The sequence below is a fragment of the Nasonia vitripennis genome, chromosome 2 (genome assembly GCF_009193385.2).
Source record: "Nasonia vitripennis strain AsymCx chromosome 2, Nvit_psr_1.1, whole genome shotgun sequence".
Lineage (NCBI taxonomy): Eukaryota > Metazoa > Arthropoda > Insecta > Hymenoptera > Pteromalidae > Nasonia > Nasonia vitripennis.
This window is the reverse complement of record NC_045758.1, coordinates 29602270-29619854: the sequence shown is the minus strand read 5'-3', so window position 1 is coordinate 29619854 and position 17585 is coordinate 29602270. Positions and strand designations below refer to the sequence as shown.

The 17585-nt window shown below is 38.0% G+C and overlaps 4 protein-coding genes across 17 annotated transcripts; 2 read left to right on the top strand and 2 right to left on the bottom strand.

Annotated features, from left to right (window-relative positions):
* Positions 1–20: 20 nt before the first annotated feature.
* On the top strand, positions 21–1919 carry LOC100677800. 2 transcript variants are annotated; one of them, XM_008206033.4, is made up of 5 exons: positions 21–349; positions 445–725; positions 798–907; positions 983–1280; positions 1366–1919. In XM_008206033.4, the coding sequence occupies exons 1-5, from the start codon at positions 221–223 to the stop codon at positions 1808–1810; spliced, it is 1263 nt and encodes a 420-aa protein (XP_008204255.1). In that variant the 5' UTR covers positions 21–220; the 3' UTR covers positions 1811–1919. The 2 variants fall into 2 exon arrangements, with proteins under 2 accessions (XP_008204255.1, XP_003425872.2); XM_003425824.5 differs by having other exon boundaries at positions 442–725.
* Positions 1806–6139, bottom strand: LOC100680524. 4 transcript variants are annotated; one of them, XM_031925036.2, is made up of 10 exons: positions 4336–6037; positions 4140–4224; positions 3932–4044; positions 3789–3849; positions 3561–3664; positions 3286–3435; positions 2776–3027; positions 2375–2561; positions 1966–2277; positions 1806–1890 (listed from the first exon to the last, which is right to left on the bottom strand). In XM_031925036.2, exons 1-9 carry the CDS (start codon positions 4423–4425, stop codon positions 1973–1975), a joined length of 1347 nt encoding a protein of 448 aa, XP_031780896.1. In that variant the 5' UTR covers positions 4426–6037; the 3' UTR covers positions 1806–1890; positions 1966–1972. The 4 variants fall into 4 exon arrangements, with proteins under 4 accessions (XP_031780896.1, XP_032453188.1, XP_031780898.1 ...); XM_032597297.1 differs by lacking the exon at positions 1806–1890 and adding an exon at positions 6056–6139 and having other exon boundaries at positions 1912–2277; positions 4336–4479; XM_031925038.2 differs by lacking the exon at positions 1806–1890 and having other exon boundaries at positions 1912–2277; positions 4336–4479; positions 4568–6037.
* LOC100120948 (pantothenate kinase 3) lies at positions 6081–14058 on the top strand. 10 transcript variants are annotated; one of them, XM_008206037.4, is made up of 9 exons: positions 6081–6277; positions 8333–8513; positions 9513–9691; positions 9786–10127; positions 10207–10283; positions 10371–10547; positions 11380–11533; positions 11611–11724; positions 11806–13516. In XM_008206037.4, exons 2-9 carry the CDS (start codon positions 8387–8389, stop codon positions 11857–11859), a joined length of 1224 nt encoding a protein of 407 aa, XP_008204259.1. In that variant the 5' UTR covers positions 6081–6277; positions 8333–8386; the 3' UTR covers positions 11860–13516. The 10 variants fall into 10 exon arrangements, with proteins under 10 accessions (XP_008204259.1, XP_032453191.1, XP_008204263.1 ...); XM_032597300.1 differs by having other exon boundaries at positions 6121–6277; positions 11398–11533; positions 11806–14058; XM_008206041.4 differs by having other exon boundaries at positions 6121–6796; positions 11398–11533; positions 11806–14058.
* Positions 12481–17286, bottom strand: LOC100120924 (neither inactivation nor afterpotential protein G). The gene is made up of 9 exons (XM_001604469.6): positions 17045–17286; positions 16141–16343; positions 15698–16060; positions 15459–15632; positions 15236–15389; positions 15049–15170; positions 14713–14896; positions 14269–14500; positions 12481–13901 (listed from the first exon to the last, which is right to left on the bottom strand). Exons 1-9 carry the CDS (start codon positions 17163–17165, stop codon positions 13754–13756), a joined length of 1701 nt encoding a protein of 566 aa, XP_001604519.1. The 5' UTR covers positions 17166–17286; the 3' UTR covers positions 12481–13753.
* Between the last annotated feature and the right edge of the window lie 299 nt (positions 17287–17585).

The following is a 17585-nucleotide window of genomic DNA, read 5'->3' as shown; positions in this document are numbered from 1 at the left end:
AATAAAATTGTTTGCTTTTTGTTTTGCCTAAACTTAGCTATAAATGATTTAATTTTCCTTATATAAAAAAAATTGTATAGTTGCATTGCGTGAAATTGGCTGCAAAAAGAAAGTGCGTGTATGATTTCATTAACCTTTAAAGTCAACTTTGAAAAGCTTTTCCTTCGGAGAGAAGAAGGAAGAGTTGTTACAAAAAACTTTTATATCTCATCAAATAATTATGTCGGAAAGCGTAGCACCTTGTAGCTCTCGGGTAGCAATGTCTATTGCTTTTAAACGAGCCCGTCGCAAGTTTCCAAAGAACTTCGGGCTGATGTCTAATGCAGAAGAGGCTTACGAAAGCTCTGAAGTAAAAATTTCATTTTTTTTTAATTTTGTAAACTTTTATACTGTTGTAATAAATCTACTTATGTATATTAATAATTTTGTATACATTTGAAGCAGCATGAGGATTCACCTAGTAAGCCGAATAATGAACAAGAGCCAAGACATGTCGAAACTCGTGGGATAGGCTCGATATCAGATCAATTAGAGTCGTCGCTCGTCGATTCTTTAGATGCAGTCGAAATTTCCGACAAAGTTGAAATTCTTTGTGATCACTGTGAGTATTACCCAGAGAATTTCGAAAGTGCCGATCAGGAAGTTATCTCGCCCTTGACGTTGGAAGAGAAAATTGAGCATAATTGTGATCAGAGACAGTCGAACCATCCGAACGAATTCGTAATGTAAATATATATTAACAATTGTTATTAATAATCGATTTCGAGGTTGATTTTTTTTTTCAATGTTGCATGCAGTGCTTGCGAAGCTTCTGCGAAAAACGACAGGCCAAACTATGCATTTCACGAAAGCAATCGTAGTATCAACTTGGCTTGGAAAGAAGAATCAGATAACTGCGAAAATATGGGTACAATTTGTAACAATTAATACTGTCATCTATGTAAAAACATTAATTTTCAATGCGTATATTTTTTTACTCTAGACTCAGACGTCGAAGGCTCAAGAATTTACGAAATCCCACAAAAGTTCTACGAGAGACGCAGCGAATCCACGCCGTCGAGGAGAAAAGCTAATCACAAGTGCAAAAAGAGTTCGACGCGCTCTTCCACACGACACTCGTGCGGCTCGTACTTCGCACCTATGAATCACGCTTGCGACGATGACGGATTGCTGCACTCGCCGGATTGTCCGTACTACAATCACTACTGCTTTCATCAGCGCTGTCATCGATTTTGCTGCTGTCGCAGTTGCTGTTGCTGCAGTCGTAGCTGTTCTAGTTGGTAAGTACTAAATGATCAATAATGAGAAACTTGAAAGAATATCTCAGCTGTGAAATCACTCAAAACAATTTGTATTATTCCATAGCCAGGATCACATGGCCAACTCGATGCACATCCACGAACCATCAACGGCATCCTGCAGAAGGCCATCGTCTCATCGCAAAAAGCGAGAAAGGTGCTCCACGTGCCAAAGGCGTTACTCGAGTCCTTCTAAGATTCCTTCAACTCGACGGGCGGATACTTGCAGTCGAGATTCCGGAATATTCACGAGCGTGCGCTACGAGAACGATGACTACGACGATGGCCTCTCCAACAACCTGGAGCACAAGGATTCTCTGTGCCTTCTTCAGAATAAGTACAAAATGGGAAGTCGCAAGAGAGGCGAGTGCTCGAAGAGAGAGGATAAATATTCGACAAAGAGGCCTGAGCAGATCGACGGAGCTTCGGAGGAGGATGATAAGGAGACGAAGAAGAGCTCGAGCCGGAAGTTTTGTAGACGACTTTTGAATAGATGCAGTAACTCGTATTAATTTATTTTTATAAATCTTTACAAGTGTCACGCGACGAATCAAGTATAGATCCTTTAAAATAATTTTTCTATCTCTTTATGCTAAAATAAAAATATTTTCGATTTTTTAATTCAGTGGTAAATGCGAATTTTATTTGTCATAGAAAATATATTTACGAAGTTATCAAGTTTCAGTTTGTTCATTTTCAACTTCGTCTTCAACTGTATCTTCAACGGTGTGATTCTCATCTTCGTGCTCTTCCTGATCAGCGAAACGAATTTTTCCAGCTGAATCGCTTGTTGATGGAACTTTTTCAATCTCTTCTTTTCCGTCGTCTTTTTTAAGTTCCTCCTCTTCTAGTGCTTCGATCAATGTTAAGGTTTGGTCATCGTTTTCAAAACTTGCCTCGCGAATTTCCGTACTATCCTCGGAATGTCCCGAAATAGTCGACGGGAATTTCACAGCTCTGATCCCGATCTCGGAATCGTCTAGTCAAATACACGCAGAGTCGTTTCAAAGAAGTTAAATAAATCGATAAAAAAAGGAGTCATCAATAAGAGCAAGTGGAGCAAAGTTACGTAATACCATCATCAGACGATTCTGTCTGAAGCTGACCGATTTTTTCCTGCTTCCGATCTGACTCTTTTGAAGCGCTGATGACAACTTCATCCAACGAGTCAAGCTTCTCTCGCTCGATCGAGCTGGAAATCTTGGATGAACTCGTAAATTCGCTTCGCGGATGTTTTCTTTCTCGATACCTCCTGTAGGCGGTCTTTAAAAGAAAAACACGTTCTCGGATCATGAATAATTCATGTAACGGATACCTAAGTTTAGTGGAGATCATTAACGTGATGTATAGATATACACACAAAAACCTTATCAAGGTCGATCTAAATATACGCGACCTCCTCATATTTTTGCGCGTGATTAAAGGTAAATGAAATGTGGGATGAATGCCGGAGTAGATTTAACGAAATAAAATGAACCTGTATAATGATCGCAGCCTCGTTTGCTCGTTCGACCGTCAGCCCGTGGTTTTCAAACATCATGTCAAGCCAAGCCGACATGTCTATTTGATCATCTAAATCCGTGTGACCTTCCTTCTCTTGGAGATCTATGCAACCAGGTACGAAAATTAGTAAAATACACTCTGACGTCACGTGCTTGGAATAATTTTCTGAAAGTTTACATTTATTCATTTGCAGATTTTTCCTCGTGTAATATCCTCGATAAGCAGCCTAAATATTCAAAACAAAATTTATAAGAAATCCAGATCAAATATGATATCCATGCGTAAAAAACGCACTTATAGGCGTATTTATAGACTATGAGATGACATTACTCATCAAACTATCGCTAATCGCTATATTGCGCAGTAGAATGTAGACACATAAAAATCACAATCATTTGTACGAGATTCGAAGATCATATGGCTGTTATACACATCGCTTTAGATTTGACAGTGTATGTTTAGCCTTAGAAATATTCATGCGTACTTGGATAGTTACGGCGGCGTGCGATGCTTCACTTCGAGAGACTCCGGACTTTCGTAAAATTTCCATAGTGTTCACAGCTGCTCTTTGCCATTGAACTTCACCTCTTTTTTCAGCGAGCGACATTCTTTCGTAGTGACCTCTAAACAGAGCCTGTCGTGATCCGAAATATTGGAGATTAGTTTTATCGCGTTTGTACGCACGTGAAACCATATCGCTTGTAAGAAATTCAAGTCGATTTAAAAAAAAAGCCAACATTGTATAACAGAGTGAACTACTTGTATTTTGATCGCGGCGCAATGAGCCTCCTCGAACGTCGCTCCAGTTTCTTTTAAAATTCGACAAATCGATATCTCACACTCATCGTCAATGTCGCTGTCATCTGTAGCGTAAAGTACTCAGGTGTTAAAAATAAATTTAAGACGAATCGATTCGATCCATATTGTAGCTATAGGTGCTACAATATAATGTAGGATCGAAAATGAAAGAAGCGCGCAAAAGTGTACCATCGCAACCGCACTCCTTCCTCTGGCCGTCGACGGCGTCTAAATAAGCTCTAAACGCCTTCTGAGAAACGTGAAACAGTTTTAATGAAAAATAAACTGTGTATATACGTATGTATATAGCGATCAAAAGATATCAAAATAACTTGTAGTCGCGGGGCCGCCGCGGCGATTTCCTTTAGCTTGAGACCAGTGCCACTTAAGATCTCGACGATCTGTTCGCTTTTCAGCATTATGTTCTGGACTACTTTCATGGCGACTTTGAACGAAGAGAAGAGTTAATAAATTTACTTAATATTTTTTTTTTAATTAATTAAGGTATTTAAAGATGCGTAATTTCACAGATTCAGATACCTTTGGCGTTTTCGCGCGTGACCATCAGGGTATCCAGATAATTTGCTATGAAATCGTAGATATCCATCGGCTGTGATCTAATTACCTGCAACACCAATGTTCATGCTTGAATTCCGATTACAGAATTAAAATTTGCGTCATTATTGCATACATCTTCCGCCCAAATAAGTTAAGAATTATCATAGAAAAAACTGACCTCTCTGGAAATATCTGCGCAGAGTTCACGAAGTCCGTCGGGAATGTCGCACACGTTCTTTGCCTTGTGATTATGAAGCATAACATCCATTTTTGATGCTTTTTGATATGCACTTTTTCAGGAACGCTGATAGGTTAGATCTATCTTTTTACCGAAGCAAGAAGAAAATAACAAAGCTAATGGAGCGTAATGTTTTGACTTCGAATCGAGGAATAATACACAAAGTAAATACATTGGCAATAAACGTCGCGGAGTCGTCTGCATTGTATAAGTATCAGTATTGCGCGTCCATCAGTTGGGATTTTTATGGAAAAAATTCAATTGATAAAATTATGTAACTCGAGTATGACGCAATGTATAATGTTGATGACTATATGATCAGAGAGGAAAATTAAGCCGGAGATTCACAACGAATTGAAGCAATTTTTTCGTCAACCAAGCCTGTTTTTGAAAGATTTAAGTTTGAGATTATTTGTTTGGAAAACGTGTTACCTCTTTTTAACTAATTATCAAAGAAAATGCGGAAGTTCATATGCAGCTGGCTCTTGTACAAATTTGAAAAGCTTGTTAAAGTTTGACAAGAAGCGTCATACATCGTTAAAAATAATTGCGTTTACTATACTACTATACTAATAAGTTTACTATGATTTCTAACTATTTTAGATAGAATTTACACTCTCATAAAGAATATCTAAAATACACTATTATGACGCCATTCGAAAAAATGGAAAAAGTTTTGGCTAAATTCGATGACGGAAGTGCATTTCTGGTTCAACCCTTTTAATTATGCATGAAAGACGTGACGCAACTAGATCAAAATAACAACACTTCCGAATCGTTTAAAATAGAATATCAATACGCGTTCTGAATTCATGGAGAAGACAGATATCTATGGCATGTATGATTTTTTCAGCGAAAAGTTAAAAAATTCAAATTATTTTTAATAAAATTATATTAAACCTTATATGATGTTCTAGAATGACAATGACTTTCACTGGCGTATTATTACAGCTGATGATAAAATCGTGCAAAGAAGTGCGCAAAAAAATCATTTCAGTTGTGTAAATAAAAAAGTTTATTACGTACAATCACGGTTTCAAAATAAAACGTTTAAAACTGATTCATGCGCTAAGTGATCAAAGTTCAGATGCAAGCGGTAAAAAAAAGTTCCTTCTACATGCATATCCAAATATAGCCGAACAATTGAACTTTGATTTGTATAGTTGGAGAAAAAAAACATGAGCTAAAAATATAAAAATTATCGTCAATATATTGCGGGAAATCGATGCCAATCATGACGAATAAAAATACGGAAATTCATTTATCAGTCAGAATTGTTCTGAAAGTATAACCCTCTTTTTTTGAAAAGCAAGAAGACACACGTGCGGCTGAGTGTTAGAAGCTTATATTATACTATTCGCGTAGAATACGTTGATTTTAGGTAATAATCTTTTTAAATAATTCTCAGCGGACGACGAAAGTAATTATGTATCGCGTTGCAATAAGTTTCCTCTTCCAATAACGTTACGTCTGCAAGTGCGACCTCACTGTGCCAATAATCTGCAGTGACCGCGTGTGTCTATATTCTCCAAGAAAAAAAAACATTCACACAAGAGCTTCAACAGCGAATAGCGCACTACTCCGGAAGAAAAAATTGTCATCTTGGTATATCCGTAAAGCGTAAACACAAACAAAATAGCATCAAATCCATACTTATTACCGATAGAGAGCTGATGCACGACGTCCGAGTTTCACATTCACGCACATCGTACGAGAGCGGCTGCCAGTCGACCACGAGCTCGCGAACACGTCTTCACGCGCTCTATATATCAATTACCAATATATATACATATATATATATACCTCGAGGCAACGAGTGCACATATACCCGCGACCGTGGCCCTGCTGCAGCGCAGCGAAACCGCTCTCGCGTTGTACCTAAGTATGTATATCTATATACATAACTATTCACCTACATCTTTCTCTCTCGCACTTGAAGGCGCTGCTCGCGCGACGATCGGGTGATATTCGCGCCGCCGTCGCCGTCGCCGTCGCGCAGTAGCTCGGCCGCCGGCCACTCGTCGACTAGACGCGCCCGTTTACACACCTTCTCTTATTCTCTGTGTGTGATATATCTACCTATATACGAGAGTATCGAAATCGCCAAGTAATTCCGCGCGCGGAGCTTATAATATACAAAGAGACGTCAAACATCCGAGAGAGAGAGTTTTGCATCGCGAGAGTGCAGTTTATAGAGGTTATAAAAGTGCGGACGGACGGTTCTTCCGGTTGCACGGATTGTATATTAGTTCGATGCAGTGATTCTATATAGGTATATACGCAGGACTTTGTGTATTGTATGCACGAGAGAGTTGAGAGAAGGAAGAGGATAGACCTTCCATGACGCGGCGCCGCTGATGCCACTATCGCGACGACGTCCCCTCGAATATGATTAATCCAGGTGGGTGTCTTCGACTAGGGCTGGACAGTTTTAATCGAGTCGCGAAGACACTTGTGTAATCTCTCTTTCTCGGCCAGTTCATTTCGCGTGCGGCTCACTTGCCTATGCGTACTGTACAGATGTATATATATATATATATATATATATATATGTATATATACATATACGTGTGTATATTATATATGCGCGTTGTGTACCTATATATCTTGTGCGCGGCGCGCGCGTGAAATTCCGTAGCAGACGAACGTCGGATCCCGTTAGATTATATATGTACGCGAAAGAGAGAGAGAGAGAGAGTGAGAGCGATACTCCGCTTCGACTTTTCGGCTTTGCTTTCCAATATCGTGTGTGCGTGTGCGTTGTACGGTCGTGCGCGAGTTGTTGGCTTCTTTTGCGCGATGTGCCGTTGATCTCTCTCGCTACATACGCGACACTTGGGTTCTTTGATCTTCGCTGTTTTTTTTTTGTTTTCCACGCAGCTGTTCGCGCGTGACCGTGACTTTTGTTTTTGAACCCGCTGTCAGGTATATAACCGTACTTATTACATATTTTTACAGTGATTGTGATTACTGATATATTTTTATCTTTCGGCGAGTTTCTCGTCACTTCTGGTTTCGTCATTCAGTCTGCTGCTGCTTTTGCAATAAAAATTTGATACGTTGTTGTCGTCCGGATTTTTTCAGTTAGTAATTTTTTCCTGTTCTCTTTTCAATCACACAGTGTGTATGTGTGATAATAGTCAGCTACCTGATGATAAATGCACTATTGAGGCCTTCAAGCTGATGATCAAGAGATAGGATGGCCTTTTTCTCTTGCGTACAGCTCTAAACTTGTCTGTGATGTCAAATGTCAAGAGCGACGTTCTATTAAATAATTATTATATTTCACAATTCTTGATCAAAGTCTGTTAATAAATTAGAGTCCATAGGCCATATGAGAGGAAACAAGTAGTCTGTCAGTCGTGGCAAAGCAATACTTACTTTTTGGTCATGCGTTAAGATGCAAATTCATGCGTCTAAGGCATTCTCATGATATCTTTGACTCGAAAAACGACAGTGAGCCTCGAGTTTGTTTGCAGTTTGACTAGCCCGCTCACCAAAGTGTCCAGTAGAAAAATATCCTATGCTAATATATCCAGCCGCATTTTCTTATATGCATGTTATAAATAATTAACCTCTGTTTAACATATTTCTTACCAGGTTGTAATATATGAATAAAAGAAATTCAATGTATAAAGAGATTTAATAATTTAAGTGCAGTCGATGGTATTGATTTTTCTGCTATGTAAAACATATGTTGTGTCAGGAAAGTCATTTTGGAGCAACATTTACTAGCTTTTTTGAATCTAGTTAAAATGCAAATCTGTTGCAATTATTATCAGATTAATTATTTTTTAGAAATCTGTTTTGTCTTCATCACATAATCACAAACACTTCAATCTCATGATGACTGTACAAAAAATAGATAATAAATCTTAGTCTTAAATAGGTGAATGATTACCAGTGTTAATAATTTTGTTTATTTTATATTTTGCAGATGAGCAGCCAGCTGAATCCCAACTTTCAATGAAAACACTAGAAGGAAACAAATATGAGGCCTCAAAGTTGTGAAAACTGCCTTAATGAAGAGGTCATGGCTTCAAATGGTTATTCCAATGCTGCGGCTGTATCAGCCAAGCAGTCGAAGAACAACTCACCACCCTGTGAGTCTGGGAATTGTATGTGTGTGCTTGGATTAGCCACCTTTATTTTTATTACATACCACTATTTCGCCCCTTAGTTACATAACGATTGTAGTGTGCTAACTATTGTATTGTCATTGAAGTTTTACTATCGTTAATAACCTAATTGATGATAAGATCAGTAAAGTTGAATGTAGATTGATATATAACAGACTTTTCTATTGCCAATTTGACTTTTAATAACACCAGTAAACACATTTTTGCAGGAAAGTACTATGACTTTGAGATAATGGATTTTCATAGCTTTGATCAAATTAAATTCATAATTATTTAAAATTGTTTTTTTTTATTGATCATGATTATACAGATGTGCTATTAAAATATTATGAAAGTTAGGTAAAGAACAAGTAGAATATTGGAATATGGCACTTTATGTGTCTTATTGAACAGATGTACTGATGTTGCACATGTCAAAAATAGAATCTTCATGACTCATAAGCATGTATATTCAGCTAAAAATATCAAATGAATCAAACTTGTGAGCATTTTTGAAAAGTCTCGCGACAAACGTAAATTTTGTTAAAATTTTAATGAAATAATTTTTTTAAATGTTTACCTTTACCACGATGTTCTGATACAACTTATATTAATAATTATTTTCGATATCAAAATTTTATTGTTGTGAAAAGTCGTTATTAAAAAACAGACTTAAAAAATTAACTATTATGTAAACGCTAGTTCGTGTTGGAGACTCGCAATTCATGAATAATTAGTTATTTACGTCACTGGAAGCTCATCTAACTTGCGTTTCGTAAGATAGATCGACTCTTTCTCGCAATAGTTAAAAGTTGAGTCAAAAAACGTATAAATTTCGAGTTATTTTCACTTAAAAATCTATTAAATATAGGCGAATAAAGAATTTGTTTCAAAAAAATGTATATATGTTGATATGAAAATTCATTATATCGAGAGGTCCCCTAGTGCTTTCTCGCTAGAATAAGTCAACAGTACTACTATTAAAATTTTGTTTTTTAGCAATGCCATGGTTCGGTATGGACATTGGTGGCACATTATGTAAATTAGTATATTTTGAGCCGAAATACATAACAAAAGATGAAGCAGATGCAGAGGTTGAAACTTTGAAAAATATTCGTCAGTACTTGACGAAAAACTCGGCGTATGGCAAAACTGGCCACAGAGATGCGCACCTACAGGTAAATGATATTATTATTTTTCATTGAGAGAAAATCCTCGAATATCGATTTTTAATAAGACTCAATGTTATAACGCAAATATAAACTTTCGCAGATGGACGACGTGTGCATACGAGGCAGACGAGGCACGCTGCACTTCATCCGGTTCCCGACGAGCGAGATGGGCAACTTTCTGGCACTGGCAAGGTCGAAAGGTATGGCGACCCTCGTAACGACGGTCTGTGCGACCGGCGGTGGCGCCTACAAATTCGAGGACAACTTTAAGAAGGAGGTGAACCTCAGTCTAGCCAAATTTGATGAACTCGACAGTCTGATAAGAGGCATGCTCTACATCGAAATGACGAATCCGTGCGAGTGCTATTACTGGGCCGATCCCACGGACGACGATAAGTGCCAGAAAATTCCGTACGACTTTTCCAAGCCATATCCGTTTTTGGTTGGTTGCGTCACATTGTCTCTTTTGTTATTGATTTCGTGAGAGTATGTAATATTAAATTTCGTGAATTTCATTGCAGCTAGTTAATATTGGATCTGGTGTTAGTATACTGACTGTCCAAGGTCCGAACGATTACAAACGAATAAGTGGTACTAGGTAAACAAATCTTTCAATTTCATGACGTTGATGATTTTCATATACTTCGGACATATAACCTGATCCTCCACTTTGATTACTTTACAGTTTGGGTGGAGGTACGTTCTTAGGATTATGCTGTCTATTAACTGGATGCAATACGTTCGAGGAAGCGATCGAATTAGCGACTAGTGGTGATAGTACTAAGGTAGATAAATTGGTCAAGGATATTTACGGAGGAGATTACAGTCGTTTCGGTTTGCCAGGAGATCTTGTCGCAAGCAGGTAAGGGTTATCCGAATTAAATGTTCACATGATAAATAATACACATTTCACATCAATTAGTTAAGCGCATAGCACGAAAGTTACTATGAGATGCCGTTATTTGTGTATATAGTACCTATTTGAGTTTAGGTATTTGTCAAAGCATGAATTAATTTAAGCAATGTGTTGTCGATTAAGTTCAACCATAGACATGAATTTACGTTTGCAAAATCATAGTAATTTGTTTCACAAAATTCAGTGTAACAATGAAGTGAAAATTATTAGTTTTTAAACGTTGTTTCGACTTTGTTTAATATTATTATATAATAACCACTTAATAAATGACCTACTACCTTAATTTGATAGCATGTTTTTGATCAAATTACTTTTATTTTCGTATTTAGCTACTTTTTTTCGTTTTTTAATTACTTAATCAGTGTTTCTTGAAACTTAACTCAATTTAATTCGCACCGCTTCTTCTCTAACAATCACTTAACTACGAATAAAAATAATAAACTCGTAAGTATGTGACGTTTTAGATTCAATAACTGCATATTCTGTATATATTTGCACTAACAACAATTTTTATTTTGACAGACTTTTTCACTTTGCTGCACTGTTTTTATTATTCATCGAAGATGTGCACAGCAGATATTAATCCGTTAATTGAATTTTGAAAACCACCATCGTATTTGTGGGTTTTCAAAATGTTATGAAACATATTAATATATGTTCGATTCGATGTACACGATCACTTTCATCCTCACAAGTCGCTAACATTGGCATTATTAATTTCTTCTTGTAGATGGGCTTTGTAGTCTTTTCTTTTGCTAATTATTACATGTATTTTAAGTTTAACCGATGTCTATAGTTTTGGACAGATGAATTCTAAAGACAGGAGGAATACTGTGACAAAAGAGGATCTTGCTCGAGCTACTCTTGTCACGATCACGAACAATATCGGTTCTATAACAAGGATGTGCGCGGTCAATGAGAAAATTGAAAGGGTTAGTAATCATAGTCCGATTGCTCGACATGCAGTTCCAAAACTTATTTAAATCTGATCACGTAATTTTTTATCTAGGTTGTTTTTGTTGGAAACTTTTTGCGAGTCAATCCTATTTCAATGAAGTTACTAGCCTCCGCAATGGACTATTGGTCCAAAGGAACTCTTAAAGCTCTCTTTTTGGAACACGAGGTATTATGCAATTTGATTCATAAACAATAGTTTTATTGGTCAGATAGAAGCAGAAACTATAAGAATTTATTATTGTTATAGGGATATTTTGGTGCAGTGGGATGTTTATTACAATTTACTGGCGATACCAGTTAAAGGTTATTATTGCGCAATGCTCAAATGCTGATAGGAATACATAAAAAGATTAAGAAAACTTTACAAGAAATAAACGAAGATGTTTATTTATTTCTTGTATCAGTTTACTCATGGACGTATTTATTAATTTGTACACATGTACATACAAACATATATCATTCCAATTGTAAAAGGCAAATGGGCAAATTCTTCGACATTTTTCTTTTGGTTTTTAAGCTGTTTATTTTATTGCTCTATTATGATACTAATTTTCAATTGAAGTAATCCAGTTGATTAGTATCATTAACAATATTTGTGACCAAAAAGTTGAATTCTTGACATAGAACGGCACAATTTTGAATAATATTTTAGAATTTTTAATGCTTTTATATGTCAATTAGTGCGTGAAACTAACGCTGGAAACACGAATTAATTTTTCTATCTGAGGTATTCACTTTTTAAGCAAATAATTATGAATACGTTTTTATACAAATGTTGAAGAAAAAGTTCAGATAGATATGCAGCGTGTATTGCATACAATGTCTTTTCCTCTGTATTAACTGGAATTGCAAAAGTAATTTTTATAAAAAAATATAAATGTATACGGTTTTGAATTATTGGATAGGAACAACCTCACGATTGTTAAAGTTACACAACAAGGTTTTTATTTTCTTTCATAATTTGCCTACTTAAAGCTAGATGTACAGCGAATGCTTACATATCACGAATCAAGACGGAAAGCCGCTGTTACTTTGTCGATAATGAAAATCGCTCAAAAATTTCATTAAGCGAATGTATCAAATTTTATTTTATACACTTCTGTTATTACTTTTCACACCTTGTTAACCTCTATCACAAAAATTATTCGAAAATATTTGTTGACTTTGTATATAGCCATAAATGAATTTGTATTGATGTACAAATGCAACGCATAATATTATGTGAAAATTGATTTTATCAATCAAATTGTTTATTAGAAGGCATATTTATTATAAAATCTAAAGATAATTAATATTATATTTTATTAACGTACGAGTATCATAATCGTTATAAGAGGCAAACTACTTACAATCACATACCTTATGTTTAATTACAATTGAAGGAAAATACAAATGCCGATAAGAGTTTATAAATACTTCTAGTGCAACAATAACAATTATTATATTTACAATGGCTTTTCCTGGTTTAGAAATTTGCACAACTTTATCAAAGAAATGTATTCTCGGGCATTGCCAACACACACATTTAACGCAGTAACTTGTAACGCAATAAATTAATCTACATTTTTAGTTTATTCATGTGTGTAATTAGGTAGTACCATGAAATCTCATCCCTATGATTTGACTGTCGACAACAAGGAAAGATGTTCCGACTGTTTAGCAGAAATTCGAGGATCAAAAGTATGATGTTGAAAAACAGTCCAAATTTTATAATACTTAGAGTATTCCATGTACACTTAAGAGATATTATATGATGAAAATTACAATGCACATAAACGAAATTTGCACGAAAGAAGTATATAACTAAACTATAAAGACTACATCACAGCCATGTTTTTAACATTGCAAACCAATTAAAGCCATGCACAGTGTTGTTATAATAATCCATCGTAACTTTCGAAGAATATCGTAAGGTAGAATAAATTTTGCATTTATCGAACAGAAAAAGTAAAAAAAAATCAAAAACACCAGTTAGACATCGATAGACGTTGATTTCGAAAACTATCTGTATAAGTAAAACGAAAGTAAAACATTTCCTGTTACTACCTAATCGATAAGTTCGGCGACCAAGCAGGAAACGGGCCAAATTTAGAAGAAGGCACTCTGTGGTTGACGTCGGTTCCACCCGCGTCTTTTTCCATTCTGTAGCTTGATTATTTTACTTGTCCTATATGAATATTCCGCATGTATACTTATTACCGCCTAGTGGAGCTCGGCGACCTGTTTAAGACAATGTCGGCGGCCTTCTCCGCCAGGGCTATGATCACCGAGTTGGGCGTGCCCGATATCGGGCCTGGAAGTACACTCGCGTCGACTATTCGCAGGCCCTCGATGCCGTAAACCCTGCAATATTGTGTAAGAAAAGCGTCACTGTGTATAAGTGACTTGGCGAGTAGTCCGCAACGACCAGACACGTTCGCATTAATGTTGTAATGATTGAATATAAAGTTTATAAATTTCGATTGTTTAGATTTTTTAATAAAGTTAGTTTTTTGAATAACTTTTTATTCTTTAAAAAATTGCATCATTGTGTATCGTAAACTGCCTGTAATTCCGTTACGATTAACCTTGTAAAAGAAGGCACGCGTCGTTCAAAACATCTTTATCGTGTCATCTCCGTCATATTACTCACCTGCGAGCAACACGTCGGTCGGACAGCCCCTAATAAGCCGTAAAGAAGAGGCAGAGGAAAAAAATAAACATCTCTCACCTGAGGAATTCGTCGACGACGGTGTCGTTGTCGGCATTACTGTCGCCCATGCGACAAGTGCCGCAGGGGTGATGGCTCGTGAGAGCCGACACCCTTATCGCGCATTCCGCAAACGCGTCATCCCGATAATCCTGTACGAGGTCCTTGCATTCCTCGAGATCAGGTACGTGAGCCTCGGCTCCGAATTCGCGGAACAGAGGCGTCTCCAGAATGGTCAGGCCCAGTCTTATCGCTGCAACAAGTGTGTGATTCATGCGCAGTTGTTTTTTTTTTTGGAGGCTCCACACAGTCTCTTTTTCGATTACGTGAAAGTTTTTAGAAAACTTTTAACTGTACACAATTTTCCTGAACGATTTCGAAAGTTTTTTTATCGTTGTGAATATGTGGATCAAATCTCAGTATTCTTTCCATAATGCATTATTCTTGTAAAACCGAGCCGTATACCTTTAATAGTGCAAGCGATATCCTCGTCTCTCTGGAGAAAAGCTGGTTCGATCATCGGCCTGTCGAAGACACTGGCCGACCTGAGTGTGACGTTTCCTCGGCTCTTGGGCTGTTGACAATTCGACATGAACAAGAAGCCCTCGCGCGTTATGTCGCTGTACGACGGGAAGAGCGATCTGAAAGTCTAATCGATAGACGCGTTGATAATTAATTCCGGCAAAGGTCAAAGACTCGATCGGCTTTGCATTTTACTGAGAGGATCTCCCGTCTTCGTCCTCGGCTTTTATTTGTTATTAAAATTCACGCCGCGTGCGATAATCAGTTTCTGTAATTTACCTCGGTTCTGTAATTCGACAGATCTTTTAGAAGCTTTTCATCGGCCGAGCCGACTCCGGCGAGAATCACGGCGCTGTCATCGAGTCGTGCCATTCCCATGATTCCATTAGAGGCCAGAAGCCCTATAGGAAATTAAATACGAGAGTGAAATGGATTCTTTTTATTGATGTTAGTTTATTCCGTCTACCTGTTCCATGTAGAAAGTAATCGACGATCGTGGAAACCGACTGCATTTTCTTGAGCGTTATACTGACAGGCGACTCGAGATTCACGTAGACAGGCATGTTGAAGTGGTCGGCGTAATTTTTCCCCACTGCGGGAACGTCGACTTGCAGAGGTATCTGTTGACGCGTTATCGATTTAAAGAGACAACAATATTATTTAAATTTATCAGTGGCAGTTGCTTCTACCTTGTGCTTCTTCAGTTCGTCCTCGGGACCGATACCAGAAACCATCAGCAGTTGAGGAGTAGCTATTGCGCCAGCGCAAACTATCACTTCCCTCTTGGCTTCGATTGTTTCGCGCATCCCATCCTCGTACTGGATTTCCACGCCGTCGATCACATTTTTCGAGTCCAGCAATATCTTTTTAAATAAAAAAAAAAATTGAATTTGAATTCAATCATAGCCTCCTTCTAATTCAAACTCACCCTCGACACCACGGTATTCATAACTATATGCAAATTCCGCCTGTTCCAAGCCATCTGCAAGTGCGACTGATAAGTGCTCCACCTGGAGCCTTCGAAAAGCGTGCTCTGAGCTTTGATAAAAACGGTGTCGGTCTCGTTCATCGTTTCCCGGGCCATGTCCATGGCTTGCACGAGTCCCTGCTCGTCACTGACTATCTGCTGGACGTGCATGGTCGAGGCGACTTTTTTGAAGTAGGGCTGGAGATCCGCGTACGACCAGCCTCGGGGCCAATTGGAGTAGTCTTCCGGACGACCGAACGAGTGCACCAAGTAGTTGAGCTGACCACTGCCCCCCAGACCCTTACCTCGGGGTATCCTTTGTTGCTGAGACGAAGTGGTTTTTTACAGTTTAGCGTTAAATTTAAATTCAGAGTCGATTATCTAAACGAAAAGAAAAAGCTCACGTGATCCCATAGGCCTCTGGAAGAGAAAGCCTGACTCTCGGTTTTGTATCCCCAGTCGACGTGGGTTTTCTGAAGAGCCGGTGCCGCCAGAGGAATGGAAGACAACCAGTTGAAGTAGCCGCCAGCCTCGACCAGTAAAACCGTCACGTTCGGATCTTCCGACAGACGCGAAGCCATAACACATCCCGCAGTCCCGGCTCCAACTTCAATATACCATCAGAAATTTGCATTTTCGAATGACTGTATTATGCGCTAGTGTTTTATTGGCAGTTGTTTTGTTTATTCGAATGAGTGCGATAAATTGCCAAACGGACGTTTGTATTTTCGCTGCTTTTTATTTATTTTTTTAAATATATATTGGAATAATTCGGAGTTTCGTGTACGCGCTGTTTTTCGTACGTACACGTGTTTGCGTTGCAAATTGGCTTAAGGCTTTAATCGAATTAGAAATTAAAAGCGAGGAGGAATACAAGCCGAAGAAAACGCGCGCGTGAATTGCATCATTTTATAAAAGGTTTTGAAAAACTTTACTTGTAAATATATATTTACAAAACAGTATACAGCAGTGAGCCTATTAAAATCGATTTATACGTATATACAACCCTGTTGCGATGAAGCCACATTATTCTTACAGTCCCGTACGGGGAAATCAATTTTTCTCTCCTCGTTCGACAAGTTATCGCGCTTTTATCTTACTACCCACAGATTGATTCAGATGCCAACGTAGTGTGATGCATCTGTTTGTGCGCATAGTATAGAATGTGTAATATAACATCAAAATACCAGTGGAATTGGTGTATTATCAATTTTTTTTAAGCAACTATCTTATGTTAAAAAAATTATTGAAAATCAGGAAAGACACTCGTAATGATAATCTCTTCTATAAACCCAATTTTTCTCTCACCAATGATATAATCATACTGCGTCTCGGGATGATCGAGAACACTGATTGGCGAGCTGAGATTGTGCCGGAAGAGCAGCGAGACCAGCGTCACTAGCGCCGAGAACAGCAGGTAGTTCCACATATCCGAAAATTAAAAATCAGTTCACCAAAAACAAAACACGCACACACACACAGTATTGTAATATGTACCGACACACGTGTAATCGCTAAGCCGGTTGGTGAGAAACTGGTCTCGCGCACGTGTAACGCGGCCGTCGGCCTGCTACATTTTCTATATTAAATTAGTATCTCCGCTCGCGTGTGTGAATCGATATTAGCTGCTGCCGCGCGGCTCTCTATCGATTTCCGGTCATTCGAGCCACCCCCGGAGAGAGATGCATGTGTGCGTGTGTGTGTCAGAGCCGAAACTATAGCTAGACGCAATGAGCTTGCGGTTATTGCTCATATAGGGTATACACCGCTGATGCGTCGTGTGTGTTGGCTTATCTTCGAAGGACATCGGCTTTGTTTTCAGGGAATTTCACTTTTTCCCCCCAGGTAG

What these genes read in the sequence shown, in the direction of transcription:
- LOC100120948 (XM_001604491.6), top strand. Translation starts at nt 8,387, where the DNA reads ATGAGGCCTCAAAGTTGTGAAAACTGCCTTAATGAAGAGGTCATGGCT. An exon ending in TCAATGAGAAAATTGAAAGG is followed by an intron (nt 11,534 to 11,610) that starts GTTAGTAATCAT and finishes TTTTTTATCTAG; the next exon opens with GTTGTTTTTGTTGGAAACTT. An exon ending in CTCTCTTTTTGGAACACGAG is followed by an intron (nt 11,725 to 11,805) that starts GTATTATGCAAT and finishes TTATTGTTATAG; the next exon opens with GGATATTTTGGTGCAGTGGG.
- LOC100120924 (XM_001604469.6), bottom strand. Translation starts at nt 17,165, where the DNA reads ATGTGGAACTACCTGCTGTTCTCGGCGCTAGTGACGCTGGTCTCGCTG. An exon ending in TGAATACCGTGGTGTCGAGG is followed by an intron (nt 15,633 to 15,697) that starts GTGAGTTTGAAT and finishes TTATTTAAAAAG; the next exon opens with ATATTGCTGGACTCGAAAAA. An exon ending in TATCGCTTGCACTATTAAAG is followed by an intron (nt 14,501 to 14,712) that starts GTATACGGCTCG and finishes CACTTGTTGCAG; the next exon opens with CGATAAGACTGGGCCTGACC.
- LOC100680524 (XM_032597297.1), bottom strand. Translation starts at nt 4,425, where the DNA reads ATGGATGTTATGCTTCATAATCACAAGGCAAAGAACGTGTGCGACATT. An exon ending in GCGCAGATATTTCCAGAGAG is followed by an intron (nt 4,225 to 4,335) that starts GTCAGTTTTTTC and finishes TTGGTGTTGCAG; the next exon opens with GTAATTAGATCACAGCCGAT. An exon ending in ACGCCGCCGTAACTATCCAA is followed by an intron (nt 3,028 to 3,285) that starts GTACGCATGAAT and finishes TTGAATATTTAG; the next exon opens with GCTGCTTATCGAGGATATTA.
- LOC100677800 (XM_003425824.5), top strand. Translation starts at nt 221, where the DNA reads ATGTCGGAAAGCGTAGCACCTTGTAGCTCTCGGGTAGCAATGTCTATT. An exon ending in CATCCGAACGAATTCGTAAT is followed by an intron (nt 726 to 797) that starts GTAAATATATAT and finishes TGTTGCATGCAG; the next exon opens with TGCTTGCGAAGCTTCTGCGA. An exon ending in AGTCGTAGCTGTTCTAGTTG is followed by an intron (nt 1,281 to 1,365) that starts GTAAGTACTAAA and finishes ATTATTCCATAG; the next exon opens with CCAGGATCACATGGCCAACT.